Source organism: Maylandia zebra, linkage group LG3 (assembly GCF_041146795.1).
Source record: "Maylandia zebra isolate NMK-2024a linkage group LG3, Mzebra_GT3a, whole genome shotgun sequence".
Classification (NCBI taxonomy): Eukaryota; Metazoa; Chordata; class Actinopteri; order Cichliformes; family Cichlidae; genus Maylandia; species Maylandia zebra.
Genome location: NC_135169.1, coordinates 19,761,735 through 19,775,693, shown reverse-complemented (window position 1 = coordinate 19,775,693; position 13,959 = coordinate 19,761,735). Strand labels below are relative to the sequence as shown.

Below are 13,959 nucleotides of genomic sequence, written 5' to 3'. Positions count from 1 at the left end.
ATTAGGTCTCTCTCCTCCAAGTCTCTGTTAGTACATGACTTAATAATTGATCAACAAATCGATTTACTCTGCCTTACAGAAACCTGGTTGCAGCAGGATGATTATGTTAGTTTAAATGAATCAACACCCCCGAGTCATTCTAACTACCAGAAATCTCGAAGTACAGGCCGAGGGGGCGGTGTGGCAGCAATTTTTCACACCAGCCTATTAATTAATGAAAGACCAAGACAGACTTTTAATTCATTTGAAAGCCTGATGCTTAGCCTCGTCCACCCCAGCTGTGAAACTCAGAAACCAGTCTTACTTGTTATCATATATCATCCACCTGGGCCTTACACAGAGTTTCTGTCTGATTTCTCAGACTTTATATCTAATTTAGTTCTGAGCTCAGATAAAACAATTATTGTGGGTGATTTTAACATCCATGTAGATGCTAAAAATGACAGCCTCAACATGGCATTTAATCTGTTATTAGACTCAATTGGCTTCTCTCAAAATGTAAAAGAACCCACCCACCACTTTAATCACACTCTAGATCTTGTTTTAACATATGGCATAGAAACTGAACATTTAACAGTGTTTCCTGAAAACCCTCTCCTGTCTGATCATTTCCTGATAACATTTACTTTTACAATAATTGATTACACAGCGGTGAAGAGTAGACTTTATCAAAGTAGATGTCTTTCTGAAAGCGCTGTAACTAAGTTTAAGAATATAATCCACCCACTGTTATCATCTCAATGCCCTGTACCAACACAGAGCAGAGCAGCTATCTGAACGCTACTCCAACAGAGGTCGATTATCTTGTTAATAATTTCACCTCCTCACTACGTACGACTCTGGATACTGTAGCTCCTGTGAAAACTAAGGCCTCAAATCAGAAGTACCTGACTCCGTGGTATAATTCTCAAACACGTACCCTAAAGCAGATGACTCGTAATCTGGAGAGGAAATGGCGTGTCACAAATCTAGAGGATCATCATTTAGCCTGGAGAAATAGTTTTCTGCTTTATAAGAAAGCCCTCCGCAAAGCCAGAACATCTTACTATTCGTCACTGAAGTAAATAAGAACAACCCCAGGTTTCTCTTCAGCACTGTAGCCAGGCTGACAAACAGTCAGAGCTCTTTTGAGCCAACCATCCCTTTAACGTTAACTAGTAATGACTTCATGAACTTCTTCACAAATAAAATTTTTATCATTAGAGAAAAAATTACCAATAATCATCCCACAGATGTAATATTATCTACAGCTACTCTTAGTACCATTGATGTTAAGTTAGACTCTTTTTCTCCAATTGATCTTTCTGAGTTAACTTCAATAATTACCTCCTCCAAACCATCAACCTGTCTTTTAGACCCCATTCCTACAAAACTGCTCAAAGAAGTCCTGCCATTAATTAATTCTTCGATCTTAAATATGATCAACCTATCTCTAATGATCGGCTATGTACCACAGGCCTTCAAGCTGGCTGTAGTTAAACCTTTACTCAAAAAGCCATTTCTAGACCCAGCAGTCTTAGCTAATTATAGGCCAATCTCCAACCTTCCTTTCATATCAAAAATCCTTGAAAGAGTAGTTGTCAAACAGCTAACATCTGCAGAGGAATGGTTTATTTGAAGAGTTTCAGTCAGGTTTCAGAGCTCAGCACAGCACAGAAACGGCTTTAGTGAAGGTTACAAATGATCTTCTTATGGCCTCTGACAGTGGACTCATCTCTGTGCTTGTCCTGCTAGACCTTAGTGCAGCATTCGATACTGTCGACCATAATATCCTATTAGAGCGATTAGAACATGCTGTAGGTATTACAGGTACTGCGCTGCAGTGGTTTGTATCATATCTATCTAATAGACTCCAGTTTGTGCATGTAAATGGAGAGTCCTCTTCACACACTGAGGTTAATTATGGAGTTCCACAGGGTTCAGTGCTAGGACCAATTCTGTTTACATTATACATGCTTCCCTTAGGCAGTATCATTAGAAGACATAGCATACATTTTCACTGCTATGCTGATGACACCCAGCTCTATCTGTCCATGAAGCCAGATGACACACACAAATTAGTTAAACTGCAGGAATGTCTTAAAGACATAAAGACCTGGATGGCCGCTAGCTTTCTGCTTCTTAATTCAGATAAAACTGAGGTTATTGTACTCGGCCCTGAAAATCTTAGAAATATGGCATCTAACCAGATTCTTACTCTGGATGGCATTACCTTGGCCTCCAGTAACGCGGTGAGGAACCTTGGAGTCATTTTTGACCAGGACATGTCCTTCAACGCACATATTAAACAAATATGTAAGATTGCTTTCTTCCATTTAAAATTAGAAATATCCTGTCTCAGAGTGACGCTGAAAAACTAGTTCATGCATTTATTACTTCCAGGCTGGACTACTGTAATTCATTATTATCAGGATGTCCTAAAAACTCGCTGAAAAGCCTTCAGCTAATCCAAAATGCTGCAGCAAGAGTACTGACAGGGACTAGAAAGAGAGAGCATATTTCTCCTGTTTTGGCTTCCCTTCATTGGCTTCCTGTTAATTCCAGAATTGAATTCAAAATCCTGCTCCTCACATACAAGGTCTTAAATAATCAGGCCCCATCTTATCTTAATGACCTTGTAGTACCATATCACCCTATTAGAGCACTTCGCTCTCGCTCTGCAGGCCTACTTGTTGTTCCTAGAGTATTTAAAAGTAGAATGGGAGGGAGAGCCTTCAGTTTTCAGGCCCCTCTTCTGTGGAACCAGCTTCCAGTTTGGATTCGGGAGACAGACACTATCTCTACTTTTAAGATTAGGCTTCAAACTTTCCTTTTTGCTAAAGCATATAGTTAGGGCTGGACCAGGTGACCCTGAATCCTCCCTTAGTTATGCTGCAATAGATGTAGGCTGCCGGGGGATTCCCATGATGCATTGAGTTTTTCCTTTCCAGTCACCTTTCTCACTCACTATGTATTAATAGACCTCTCTGCATTGAATCATATCTGTTATTAACCTCTGTCTCTCTTCCACAGCATGTCTTTATCCTGTCTTCCTTCTCTCACCCCAACCGGTCGCAGCAGATGGCCGCCCCTCCCTGAGCCTGGTTCTGCCGGAGGTTTCTTCCAGTTAAAAGGGAGTTTTTCCTTCCCACTGTCGCCAAAGTGCTTGCTCATAGGGGGTCATATGATTGTTGGGTTTTTCTCCGTATCTATGAAGCGCCTTGAGGCGACTTTTGTTGTGATTTGGCGCTATATAAATAAAATTGAATTGACTTAGCATTCCAAGAGGATCATACATAGAACTGACAATTGAAAGGATTCCTCTTCTGGTGAGCGGTCTGTCCTTGAGCACAATCTTGAACTTAAAAGAGTCTGATTTTATGCACCACTCCACGCCCAAAAGTCGCTCGATCATTGAGGAATCCAATTCCATGTTCAACTCTTTCATTCCTGTGGCTCTGACTTTCAGGAATTGATTCCAGCACTCCAGGATTGTTGGTGATCCACTTTTTGAGCAGAAATCCTCCTTTGGCACACAAAGAAACCACCTCGTGGTACATTAACACTGCTTCCTCATCAGTTTCAACGGACACAAGACAATCGTCCACATAAAAACAGTGCAACAACTTCTTCACAGCTTCCTCACTGTAGAGATGTCCAAAGTCATCCGCACACTTTCTGAGTGCAAAGTTGGCACAACTTGGTGACGAAGTTGCCCCGAAGAGATGTACATTCATCCTGTATTCAGATGTTGGTTGTTCCAGATCACCTTTAGGCCACCAGAGAAATCTCAATAGATCTTTATCTTCAGCTGGAACCATGACTTGATGGAATATGGATTCAATATCTCCCATAATTACAACTGGCTCCTTCCTGAATCTTGTGATCACTCCTATTAAAGAGCTTGTAAGATCAGGTCCTTGTCAGAGTTGGGAGTTTAAAGATGTTCCATGATAACTCACTCCACAGTCAAACACAACTCTGAGTTTCTTCTTGGTTGGATGGTAAACACCATGGTGTGATATATACCACAGCTTGCCATCATTGCGATTGATCTCCTCTTCCGGGACCTTTTCAGCATATCCTTTAGCCAGAAGCTCATTCATGAAGACTTTGTACTCAGTATGAAACACTGTGTCTCTCTCAAATCTCTTTTTTAGAAAGCGCAGACGTTGTTGAACAACTTTCTTATTGTTTGGCATACTGATACTGGCATTCCGAAAAGGTAATGCTATCTGGATATGACCACCCACATATTTGGCAGAGTTAGTCACTATTTCCAGAAATCTCTGATCCTCTCTTGACAATCCAACCTGCTCATCAACTTTGCTGTCAGGAAAGTCATTCTTGAACTGTTGCTGCCAAAGCTCCTCCAGCGTGACAACAGAAATTCTGTTGACTGTAACTTGTGGATGCTTCTGATCACCTGTAGCTTCAGTTTCCTGAAAGTGGTCCATTGATGGTCCAGCCAAGCCTTGTTCTTACGGCATACGGTCCTCCATCAACACTACACACCACTTCCAGAGGTTCCAAGGCTTTGGGAATGTTTGTTCCAATCTGAAGTTCTATTCCTGCATTTATTTGAGGCAAGGTTATGCGTTTTAAATGTGCCCATCCTTCAATATCTCCTGGTGTTGTAATATTTCCTTTATGTACAGGCATGGACTCCTGTGTGTACACTTTTGGCAGTTCCAGAAATTCGTCACCACAAAGAGCGGCAACCTCCAGTCCTGATAAAGTGTTGCTGCTCACAATTCTTTCCTGGCCCATGGTTCTGAGGAGGATGTTTCCTTTCCTTCCCTCAAGGTGAAGTCTGCGCATCAGACTCTCAGTGCAGAAAACTGCTGATTATTTTTCATTTCCATTTCCGCAGGCTTAGGTGTACTCTCCACAACTTGCATAGTGGTGGCAAAGCTTGTTCCTTTATTTCCAGGTCTGCCTTGATACTTGGCTTTACTCATTCCTTTTCAAATTCAAATTCAAATTTTATTTGTCACGTACACAGTCATACACAGTACGATATGTAGTGAAATGCTTGGACAACTGCTCGTGACCTAAAGAAAACAAAAAAGGAAAAGGCTATGAATAAGATAGGAAATATGAAAAATTAAAAAGGGTAAATTTAACTAGGAAGCAATAAAATATAAATTAAGGTTAAAAATGAAATAACTGTACAACACAAATTAGAATGAAGGGTAAATTTAACTGGGAAAGAATAAGATAAAATATATAAATTAAAGTTGAAAATAAAATAACTGTACAACAAAATACACAATATAGAACTATATAAGAATGTATGAAGAAATATAAATAAATATATACACAATAACAGCAGCTGTACAAGTATTAACTAGAAATGAAGAATATAATGTCCAGTGTTGTACAATCCACATTATGTCTTGTGCAGTGCAAATATGCTTGAAGTGAAAAAGAATGTCCTGTGTGTGTGTGTGTGTGTGTGTGTGTGTGTAAGAACCATATGTGTGGGTCAGTACTGTGTGGTGGTGTGATTGTGATTGAGAGACCGTATCGCCTGCGGGAAGAAGCTCCTCCTCAGTCTCTCTGTGTTGGTCTTCAGGGAGCGGAATCGCTTTCCTGACCTCAACAGAGAGAACAATCCGTTGTTGGGATGGCTGAGGTCCTTCACGATCTTCCTGGCCTTGGTCCAGCACCGCCTGCTGTAGATTGAGTGCAGGTCAGATTTTGTTGATAAAGAAAGCGGAGAATCTTGAATATTACCGAATACAGGATCAGTTAATATTCTTATTTGCTTCTCCAAAAAGTCTGCAACATCCATAAATTTGGCTCTTCTTTTATGCCTTTCTTGCAGGTCACAAACATGGCTTCTCCATTTGTCCCTAAATTTATACGGCAATTTTTTAATAATGTTCCTCAGCATCCCTGAGGAACAAACTGTAGTTCTGAAGAGCTTTTACTTCCTCTGTTTTAATTGATGGCCATGAAAGTGCCTTGTCCAGATATGCAGCTGCGACCTTCTGTTCATCGCCATAGTGCTCCTTTAACAGTGATTTGGCCTTGCAATAACCACGATCTGAGTTCATTTGTTGACAGCTTCTCACCAATTCCTTTGCATGGCCTCTTGTGTACTGTTCCAAAAAATATAAACGATCGCTGTTTTTTTTCGTATTGCACTCAGCTGCATTCTCAAATGCTTTAATAAATGAATAATATTGAAATGGATCTCCATCAAAATGAGGTATTTCTCTCTTTGGTAAAGAAAAGAGGCTTTGTTGTTGGATTAAGAGTGTTGTTATTTCATTTTGTTTAGTCATTATTCCAATAACATCATTTTGTGGTTCCAGTTCCACCATACCATTTGTATGACAGTCATTTTGTCCATTTACATCAGATGGGTTTGAAGGAATAACTGAATATTGTCGAGGATGCTTATTTTGAGAAGATTCAGTCAGCACGGCTTGTTGCATGACACATTCCTGGGTTTTATCTTTTCTCCTGTTTTGAGTTTCAGCATTAGTCAATGAATTTTGCTTTGCAGAAATGTGAGGTATAAATTCCAATGCATCAACATTAAGAGTTTGTTTAGATCTTTCACTGGAAATGTATGAATTCATTCCATCTGAAACTTTTAAAGATCCTTTTTTGCTTGTTATACTTTGAGCTTTAAGGACATTTAGTGTAGCCATTTTTCCAGCAATTTCAGTGTCCAATTTTAGCCTTTCCTTTCTTTTACGAAGACGTTCCTCCTCTTCTTCCAGTACATGTTTCTCATCCAATAATTTCTGCTTTATCATTAAAGCTGCCAACTCTGCCTCAGCTTTCATATGAACAGATGAAGTTGAAGATCTTGATGAAGAAGTTTTGTCGCTTTCAACATTTGAAACACTATCACTTGGCTTGATATCATCCTCCACTTCTGTCTCAGTATTTGATGCAACATTGTTTTCCAATAAATTGATTTGCTTTGGACAAACAGCAGGATTTGGTTCTCTTTGATTTATCCAGTTTTGAATTTCATTTAAAAACACATTGGTGTATTTCATGATGCTTGAAAACCATTCCTCTTGTTTTATTACTTCTTCCTCTGGCACCAAAGACAACACCTCAACATGTGAACTTGAAGCCTTTTCGCACAGTGCCTTTAAATCCACCAAATACTGCTTAATTTGAGAAAGATTTTCATTGTGTTGCATGAGCGCTTTCATTTTTTGTATAAGTCCTTTCATTTTATTGACATATATTTTGCATTCATTTTGTAATTTTTCGATTTTATTCAACAATGCCTTTCCAGTCATTTTTCTTTCTCTTTCCCCCCCCCCCCCCCAAATCATTAGAGGAACAATCATCACCACCTGTTTGACTCATGATTTTTCCCGTTTGTTCGATTTTTTATTTATTTATTTAATCTTCAGTGATCATCCATTAAAACATATATCCACTGGAAGCCACAATAGACTTTGACCATAAAATCCTTTCAACGTAACGGCACTTTAATTGTCCATTTGAACGTCATCCAAGCAGCATAATTAATAAGACGCAGCGCAGACATCATTCCAAGAGCGCAGCCAAAAACGTTGCACATTTAACCAACATTCATTCCATTCAGTGTCTCCTCTTGAACATCTCAGCGCTAATGCAATGTGGCTTCCTTTTCCACAACCAGACATGCACAGGTATTCTTACCTGCGCTCCTCAGAATTGCGTCAGGTGTGTCGGTGCTGCTGGGCTCACTCATTCAGATGCGCTGCACTTACTTGGCGTCTTTCAGGTTCCTTGATCTGATTTCTTTGATCCTGCTTGCGGCTTGGTTCTCCAGAATGCCGTTTTTTGTTGACTAAAGATGTAGCGACTTCCACAGTCGCTAGAGGCCGGGGATGGAGCCTGCCTATTTGCCTGACGCGCTGTCAACTTTACGCAATAATGCCAGAGGTGGAATTGTTTGCTTGTTTATTAAAGTGCTTTGAGAGTTTACAGAGTAATGTCATCGGCTCCTGATTCAGACTCTTACAACGTCACAGGCTCTAATATAACGAAGCGAAACATGTTGTGCAGCGGTCAACAAAAACTACGGCTACCCAGCCCTCCTCTCTGTCAAAATCAAAACCAGTGAATGACAGACTGACAACGCCCATTTATGTCACCGCTAGCACCCACGTGACTCCCATAACAACCAAACAAATAAAAACCCGGTGATCATCAAAATTCAATACATTCAATTATGGCTCCTACGAATATGGTTACGAAAGAGAATGATAGGATTGCTAGTACGATATTCAAAGAGTCCAGGGAAGGCAAACTACTTACACAAATATGTAATGACGCATCTCTTAGGGATTTATATAGGATCTTAAATCCTCAGACAATTCATTTTACAAGGTTTGACTCATTCTCTAGGATTTATATATCTTCCGAGATTGTAGCTTTAAGATATAATGATTTCGTAACTTTGTGTGGCACTGACCCCCCTTCCACTTATTGGAAATTAAATACGAGCTGTCTAAGTGACGGGGCACTAGTTTTGGAATTAAAGGTAGAAATTGAGAAAGTTTTGCAACTTAAAAAACTCACAACATCTGATATACAATTGTGGGAGATACTGAAAGAACGGATGCGAAACTTTTTAAAATTTAAATGTACAGAAATAAATTATGCAAAAAATATAAAGTATAACGAACAAGTAAATCAATATATATCGTTGAAGAATAAAAAATTTAGACAAGAGGATGACGAGAACAAGATTGAAGAACTTATAAAGTCAGTATTGAAAAAGTAAACAATGAAATATTATTTAACATACAAAAATCTATGGGAGGTGATATAAATGGTAATAAAGATTATATGATTGGTGCTAACCAAAAGAAACGTAATAATGAGTTCATTTCTTCTATAAGAGATGAGGGAGGAAACTCCTTTGTAAAAGAAGTAGATAAAAGGCGAGTTATCAGAAGGCTATGTGCCCATATGTTCTCTCCGTTATCTACAAAAACAAGTGCAGCAAAATACCTGTTAAGTAAAATAGAGCCTCTGGACTCCATCCAATATACCCCACTTTTAGGAAATATTACTAAAGAGGAGGTAGAATGTGCGATCAGTCAGTTAAACATAAACAAAACCCCTGGTTTAGATGGGCTTCCGTCCGAATTTTATAAAATAGTTGTGAATGAAATATCCGAATTTTTAGCCACTGTTTTTAATGAAGGCATGCATGAGGGAACTTTGGGTGATTCCTTTTATAATGGATTAATGTGTTTGCTATATAAGAAAGGGGAAAGAGATAATATAAATAATTATAGACAATTGACAATAATGAATGTTGATTACAAAATATTTGCTAAAATAATTATGAATAGGTTTGAAGAGGTATTAGATAAAATTATAGAAAAAGAGCAAACATGTGCAATAAGAGGTCGTCTGATGTGGGATAACTTATGTACTCTGCGTGAAATAATTTATAGTAGAAAAGATACAGAATTTTTTATATTAAGTCTCGACCAAAGGAAAGCCTTTGATTACATCTCCCACTCTTATTTGTGGGAAGTAATGAAAGCGTATAATATGCCTGAAACCTTCATCTCTATGATTAAAGTATTATATAAAAAATCCCTTGTCCAGATAAAAGTAAACGGCAGACTGACCGAACCCTTCCGTGTCGAATGTGGAGTGAAAGAAGGATGTCCTATATGTTCTAGCAATAAATCCGTTACTTAAAACAATCAATAGTGATAGCCGTTTTACTGGATACATCCTAAATGACACCTACAAGGTGACTGCCCTTGCTTATGCGGATGATGTCTCTGTAATTATTAAAGATCAAAAGGAGCTACCAATACTTAAGGATTTGCTAACAAAATACGAACAAGCTTCTGGTGCTAAGCTAAACCAGGAAAAGACGAAGGAGTTTGGTTTGGACTAAACTTAAAATAACCTGTAATTGCTTTAAAAATTAACAAGGAGATGACGATTTTAGGTATTTGGATTACTAAAAATGATCCATGTCTTTTGAATTGGAAAAAGAAAGAGAGTGAAATAGAAAACGAAGTAGCTGAATGGGACAATAAAAATACAAACTATAAAGCGCGTGTGAATATTGCGAAAACACACGTAGTCTCAAAGTTGTTGTTTCTGGCTACTGTCTTTTCCCCTCCTCACAAAACTGTTATTAAATTAAGTAAATTGTGTACCAACTTGATTTGGGGGACAAACCGCGAAGTAACACAGAGGAAATTAATGTATAAAGGAAAAGAAAATGGAGGATTAGGAGCGCCAGATCTTAGCATTATTTTGATGATTCCTTTTCTAAAAAATGTATATGGCGCATTTGAGCGGAGCACCCACTGGATCCAAGGGAAGAAAGCTTTGTGGAAAAAAATGAAAGGGGGAGCCCGAACGGGAGTGCCATACTTTAAACTTGTGTTTGGGGATCTTGTGGATCAGTGGAAATTGGATGGCTTAAATATTTTACAATTAAACTCAAAACAGATATAAAATAAAATCAATCTAAAAAAAAAATGAAGGTATGATACAATATAAGGCTGTGGAAAAAGAAGAAAATCAGAAAATAGTTAAAAACATATATGACAAAGTAATATCCGAGAACATGAGAGATACAGTGTGGCTTATCTCTGTCGGACGTCTCCCAGTAAGAGCTGTGGTTCTGTGGAGTTGCTTCGTTACTACTAAGAAATGCCCTATGGAGAATTGTGATGAAGACGAAACTCTTGATCATCTTTTGATATCGTGTTACAGGACGGTTGAAATAAGAAGGAGGATGGAAAAACTAGGTTTTAATATTGAAAATAATATAAAATCAGTAAGATACGGTTTGTTTAAAGAAAAGATGAGTGAAAATAAAAGAAGATTGTTTTGGCTGGCGATGTGCGTTATAAATGTACACATATGGAAAACAAGGGCTAAAGGTGTTATAGAACAAAAAGTGTTAAGTAGTTTCACCGTATGTAAAAACATTGTAACTGAGCTGAGAAGAAGAAAAACGAGAGATATGAAATTAGGAAATGACTTGCCGTGGGAGCTTTTATTATTGTAATATGTAAAATAAGGTGCGAATAATTTGTGCATGGTGCTTGTATTATGTGTAATTGTGAATTTTGATATTTAAATAAAGTGATTTAAAAAAAGAAGAAGAAAGGGTGGCAAAGGACTCGGTAAAGGAGGCGCAAAGCGTCACCGTAAAGTTCTCCGTGATAACATCCTGGGCATCACTAAACCGGCCATCCGCCGTCTGGCTCGCCGTGGCGGAGTGAAGCGTATCTCCGGTCTGATCTACGAGGAGACCCGCGGTGTGCTCAAGGTGTTCCTGGAGAATGTCATCCGTGACGCCGTCACCTACACTGAGCACGCTAAGAGGAAGACTGTGACCGCCATGGATGTAGTGTACGCTCTGAAGAGGCAGGGCCGCACTCTGTAAGCAAGTGTACTCTCAGAGGTTGTGAGTGGCTCTTAAAAGATCCGTTAGTTGGTTGAGGACAGTCGCTGGATTTTCTTTAGCTTTCTCAGTCTTCTTGGCCTGGATGTTGGGCAGCACACCACCCTGAGCTATCGTCACTCAGCCCAGCAGCTTGTTCAGCTCTTCGTCGCTGCGGATGGCCAGCTGCAGGTGGCGGGGGACGATCCTGCCTACATATGCTATTCTACGTGCTTTTAAACCATTTAAAATTACAGCTCATAGTTTTATATGTAACTTATATAATGCTAAATTACTATTAAACAAACAGACAAGTATTTTAGACTTTAGTTTACTTCAGCCATATTCCATATAAAAATAGAGCCATAACAAAAGAATATGACTTTACGGACTTAACAACATTACTTCAGATATAGTACACCAACATCTGTTATATTTTGGCACTAAGGGAACACTGAATGACCTGGTGGTTTTGGTCCATAAAACTACTCATCTAAGATTATCGCAAAGTAAAAGATCTCTCAGCAAAACTATGCAATATTTTAGGCACTACTTCCCCGATCAAATCAGTGAGCTGGGATTTTTTTCCTTCTAAACATGAACTACAGTTACAGAAACAGACATGGACTACTGGTGCCCCACACAACAACTCAATGTCCACTATGTGAAGCAGCCAAACACATGCCTTCTCCTCTCGGTAACCGAGATAAACTGGTGGCATATTGGTTTTACATATTTACTGTCCAGTCTCTCCTGGTGGACATGGCATACAGCAGCATTGTTTAATCTCATTTGAGTCATTGTTACTATGTGCATATTAGTATTGTACAGCACTTTAAAAACACACCTGGTAGACCAAAGTGCTATATAAATAAATAAATGATGATGATGATTGTTGACCTTAGCCATGTTTTTAGTCTTGTGAGAGCACTGAAGCTTCTTTCAGCCTCAGCCGAGGATACTGGGATGACTGAAAGCAGCCCGACAATTGTCACGATAATAAATACTAGTTAATCTGTAACAGGGGCAGATCTAGAGAAATTTTTTAAGGTGGCAAAGAAATTAAATGTTGTGGCAAAATCAAAGCCTTTTTTCCCCCAAACACATGCAGGTGGTTACATATGGTTTAAATTATTTTTTGGAAAACAATCACATTGTCACATGCTTAAATTACACAATGTCAGAAATCTACATTGTCATGAACAAAAATTGAAACCTAATTTTTCATGATTTCTTGGATTAACCCACTGAGATCTGCAATACAACCGGCCATTTTTGACTCCTTTTGAGTTTACGTTTGTATTTCACCCTCAAATTGTTTCATTTTATTTTTTTCCCCTTGCCTTGTTTGGTGTCATTCTTTTCAGCTCAACTGGATTTAGTGGTTTTTCCTCACTGACATACTGCATTAGTATTACTGAAATCACATGGATCTTAAAATCCTAGTAGTATTTTTTACAATAAAGAACAAAAAACAAACAAACAAAAAACGACATGTTGAGTAAATGTTTATAACTTGAAATGCAAATATAGGTTTAATATAAATATGACATTCTTGAGTCACCAACATTAGACATAAGTTTAACAGCCTCCGTGAACTAATAGCCTGGCTTGAGGCTGCTGTTTTCTCTGACAGTTCAATCAAAATTAGAAATGCTACTCTGGGAGACTGAGAACTTAATAGTAAATGGTCTGTATTTGTATAGTGCTTTATTTAGTCCTTAAGGACCCCAAAGCGCTTTACACTACATTCAGTCATCCACCCAGTCACACACATTAAGACACTTATGATGAATTCAACGTTGATGCCAACTGTAGTTTCTAGTATAGAAACAGCAAAGACATTTAAGTGCGAATACGACATTAATATAAAAACAATAAAGGACCGAGCTCTTGATAGGAGTGAAGTGGCTCTGAAAAGAGCCGTTGTTTGTAGGAGAGCGTGCAGCTTAAGCTCTCTCTCCGCGGATGCGGCGAGCCAGCTGGATGTCTTTGGGCATGATGGTGACCCTTTTGGCGTGGATGGCGCACAGGTTGGTGTCCTCGAAGAGTCCGACCAGGTAAGCCTCGCTGGCCTCCTGCAGAGCCATGACAGCAGAGCTCTGGAAGCGCAGGTCGGTCTTGAAGTCCTGAGCGATCTCGCGGACCAGGCGCTGGAAGGGCAGCTTGCGGATCAGCAGCTCGGTAGATTTCTGGTAACGGCGGATTTCTCGCAGAGCCACGGTACCAGGCCTATAACGGTGAGGTTTCTTGACGCCTCCGGTGGCCGGGGCGCTCTTACGAGCAGCCTTGGTGGCCAGCTGCTTCCTGGGGGCTTTGCCGCCAGTAGACTTGCGAGCGGTCTGCTTGGTTCTTGCCATTCTTCGTCTCTTTTCTTTTAACTGTGCTAACAGCAGAAAATGTAGCAAACAGACGAGACTCGCTGCTCTTAAAGTGTGTGACTGGCTGTGACGCGGTGCCGCTCCGGCTCGTGATTGGTGACGGGCTCCACGTGGTGCTCAGCACCGTTCAGAGGAGCACGGCCCCGCCTCAGTGTGTGCCTCTCATTGGAGAAAAGTGCATTGAATATGCGCGCTGCC

General features: G+C 39.5%; 2 protein-coding genes across 2 annotated transcripts; one reads left to right on the top strand and one right to left on the bottom strand.

Moving 5' to 3' along the window:
- The first annotated feature begins 7,623 nt into the window (after positions 1-7,623).
- On the top strand, positions 7,624-11,383 carry LOC101469392 (histone H4-like). The gene is made up of 2 exons (XM_076882152.1): positions 7,624-7,631; positions 11,095-11,383. Exons 1-2 carry the CDS (start codon positions 7,624-7,626, stop codon positions 11,381-11,383), a joined length of 297 nt encoding a protein of 98 aa, XP_076738267.1.
- A 1,904-nt stretch (positions 11,384-13,287) lies between these two features.
- Positions 13,288-13,760, bottom strand: LOC101469090 (histone H3). Its single transcript, XM_004576102.4, has one exon. It carries the CDS (start codon positions 13,738-13,740, stop codon positions 13,330-13,332), a length of 411 nt encoding a protein of 136 aa, XP_004576159.1. The 5' UTR covers positions 13,741-13,760; the 3' UTR covers positions 13,288-13,329.
- Between the last annotated feature and the right edge of the window lie 199 nt (positions 13,761-13,959).

Bases quoted from the DNA above. Each gene is read 5' to 3' on its own strand.
- LOC101469090 (XM_004576102.4), bottom strand. From the start codon at position 13,740: ATGGCAAGAACCAAGCAGACCGCTCGCAAGTCTACTGGCGGCAAAGCC.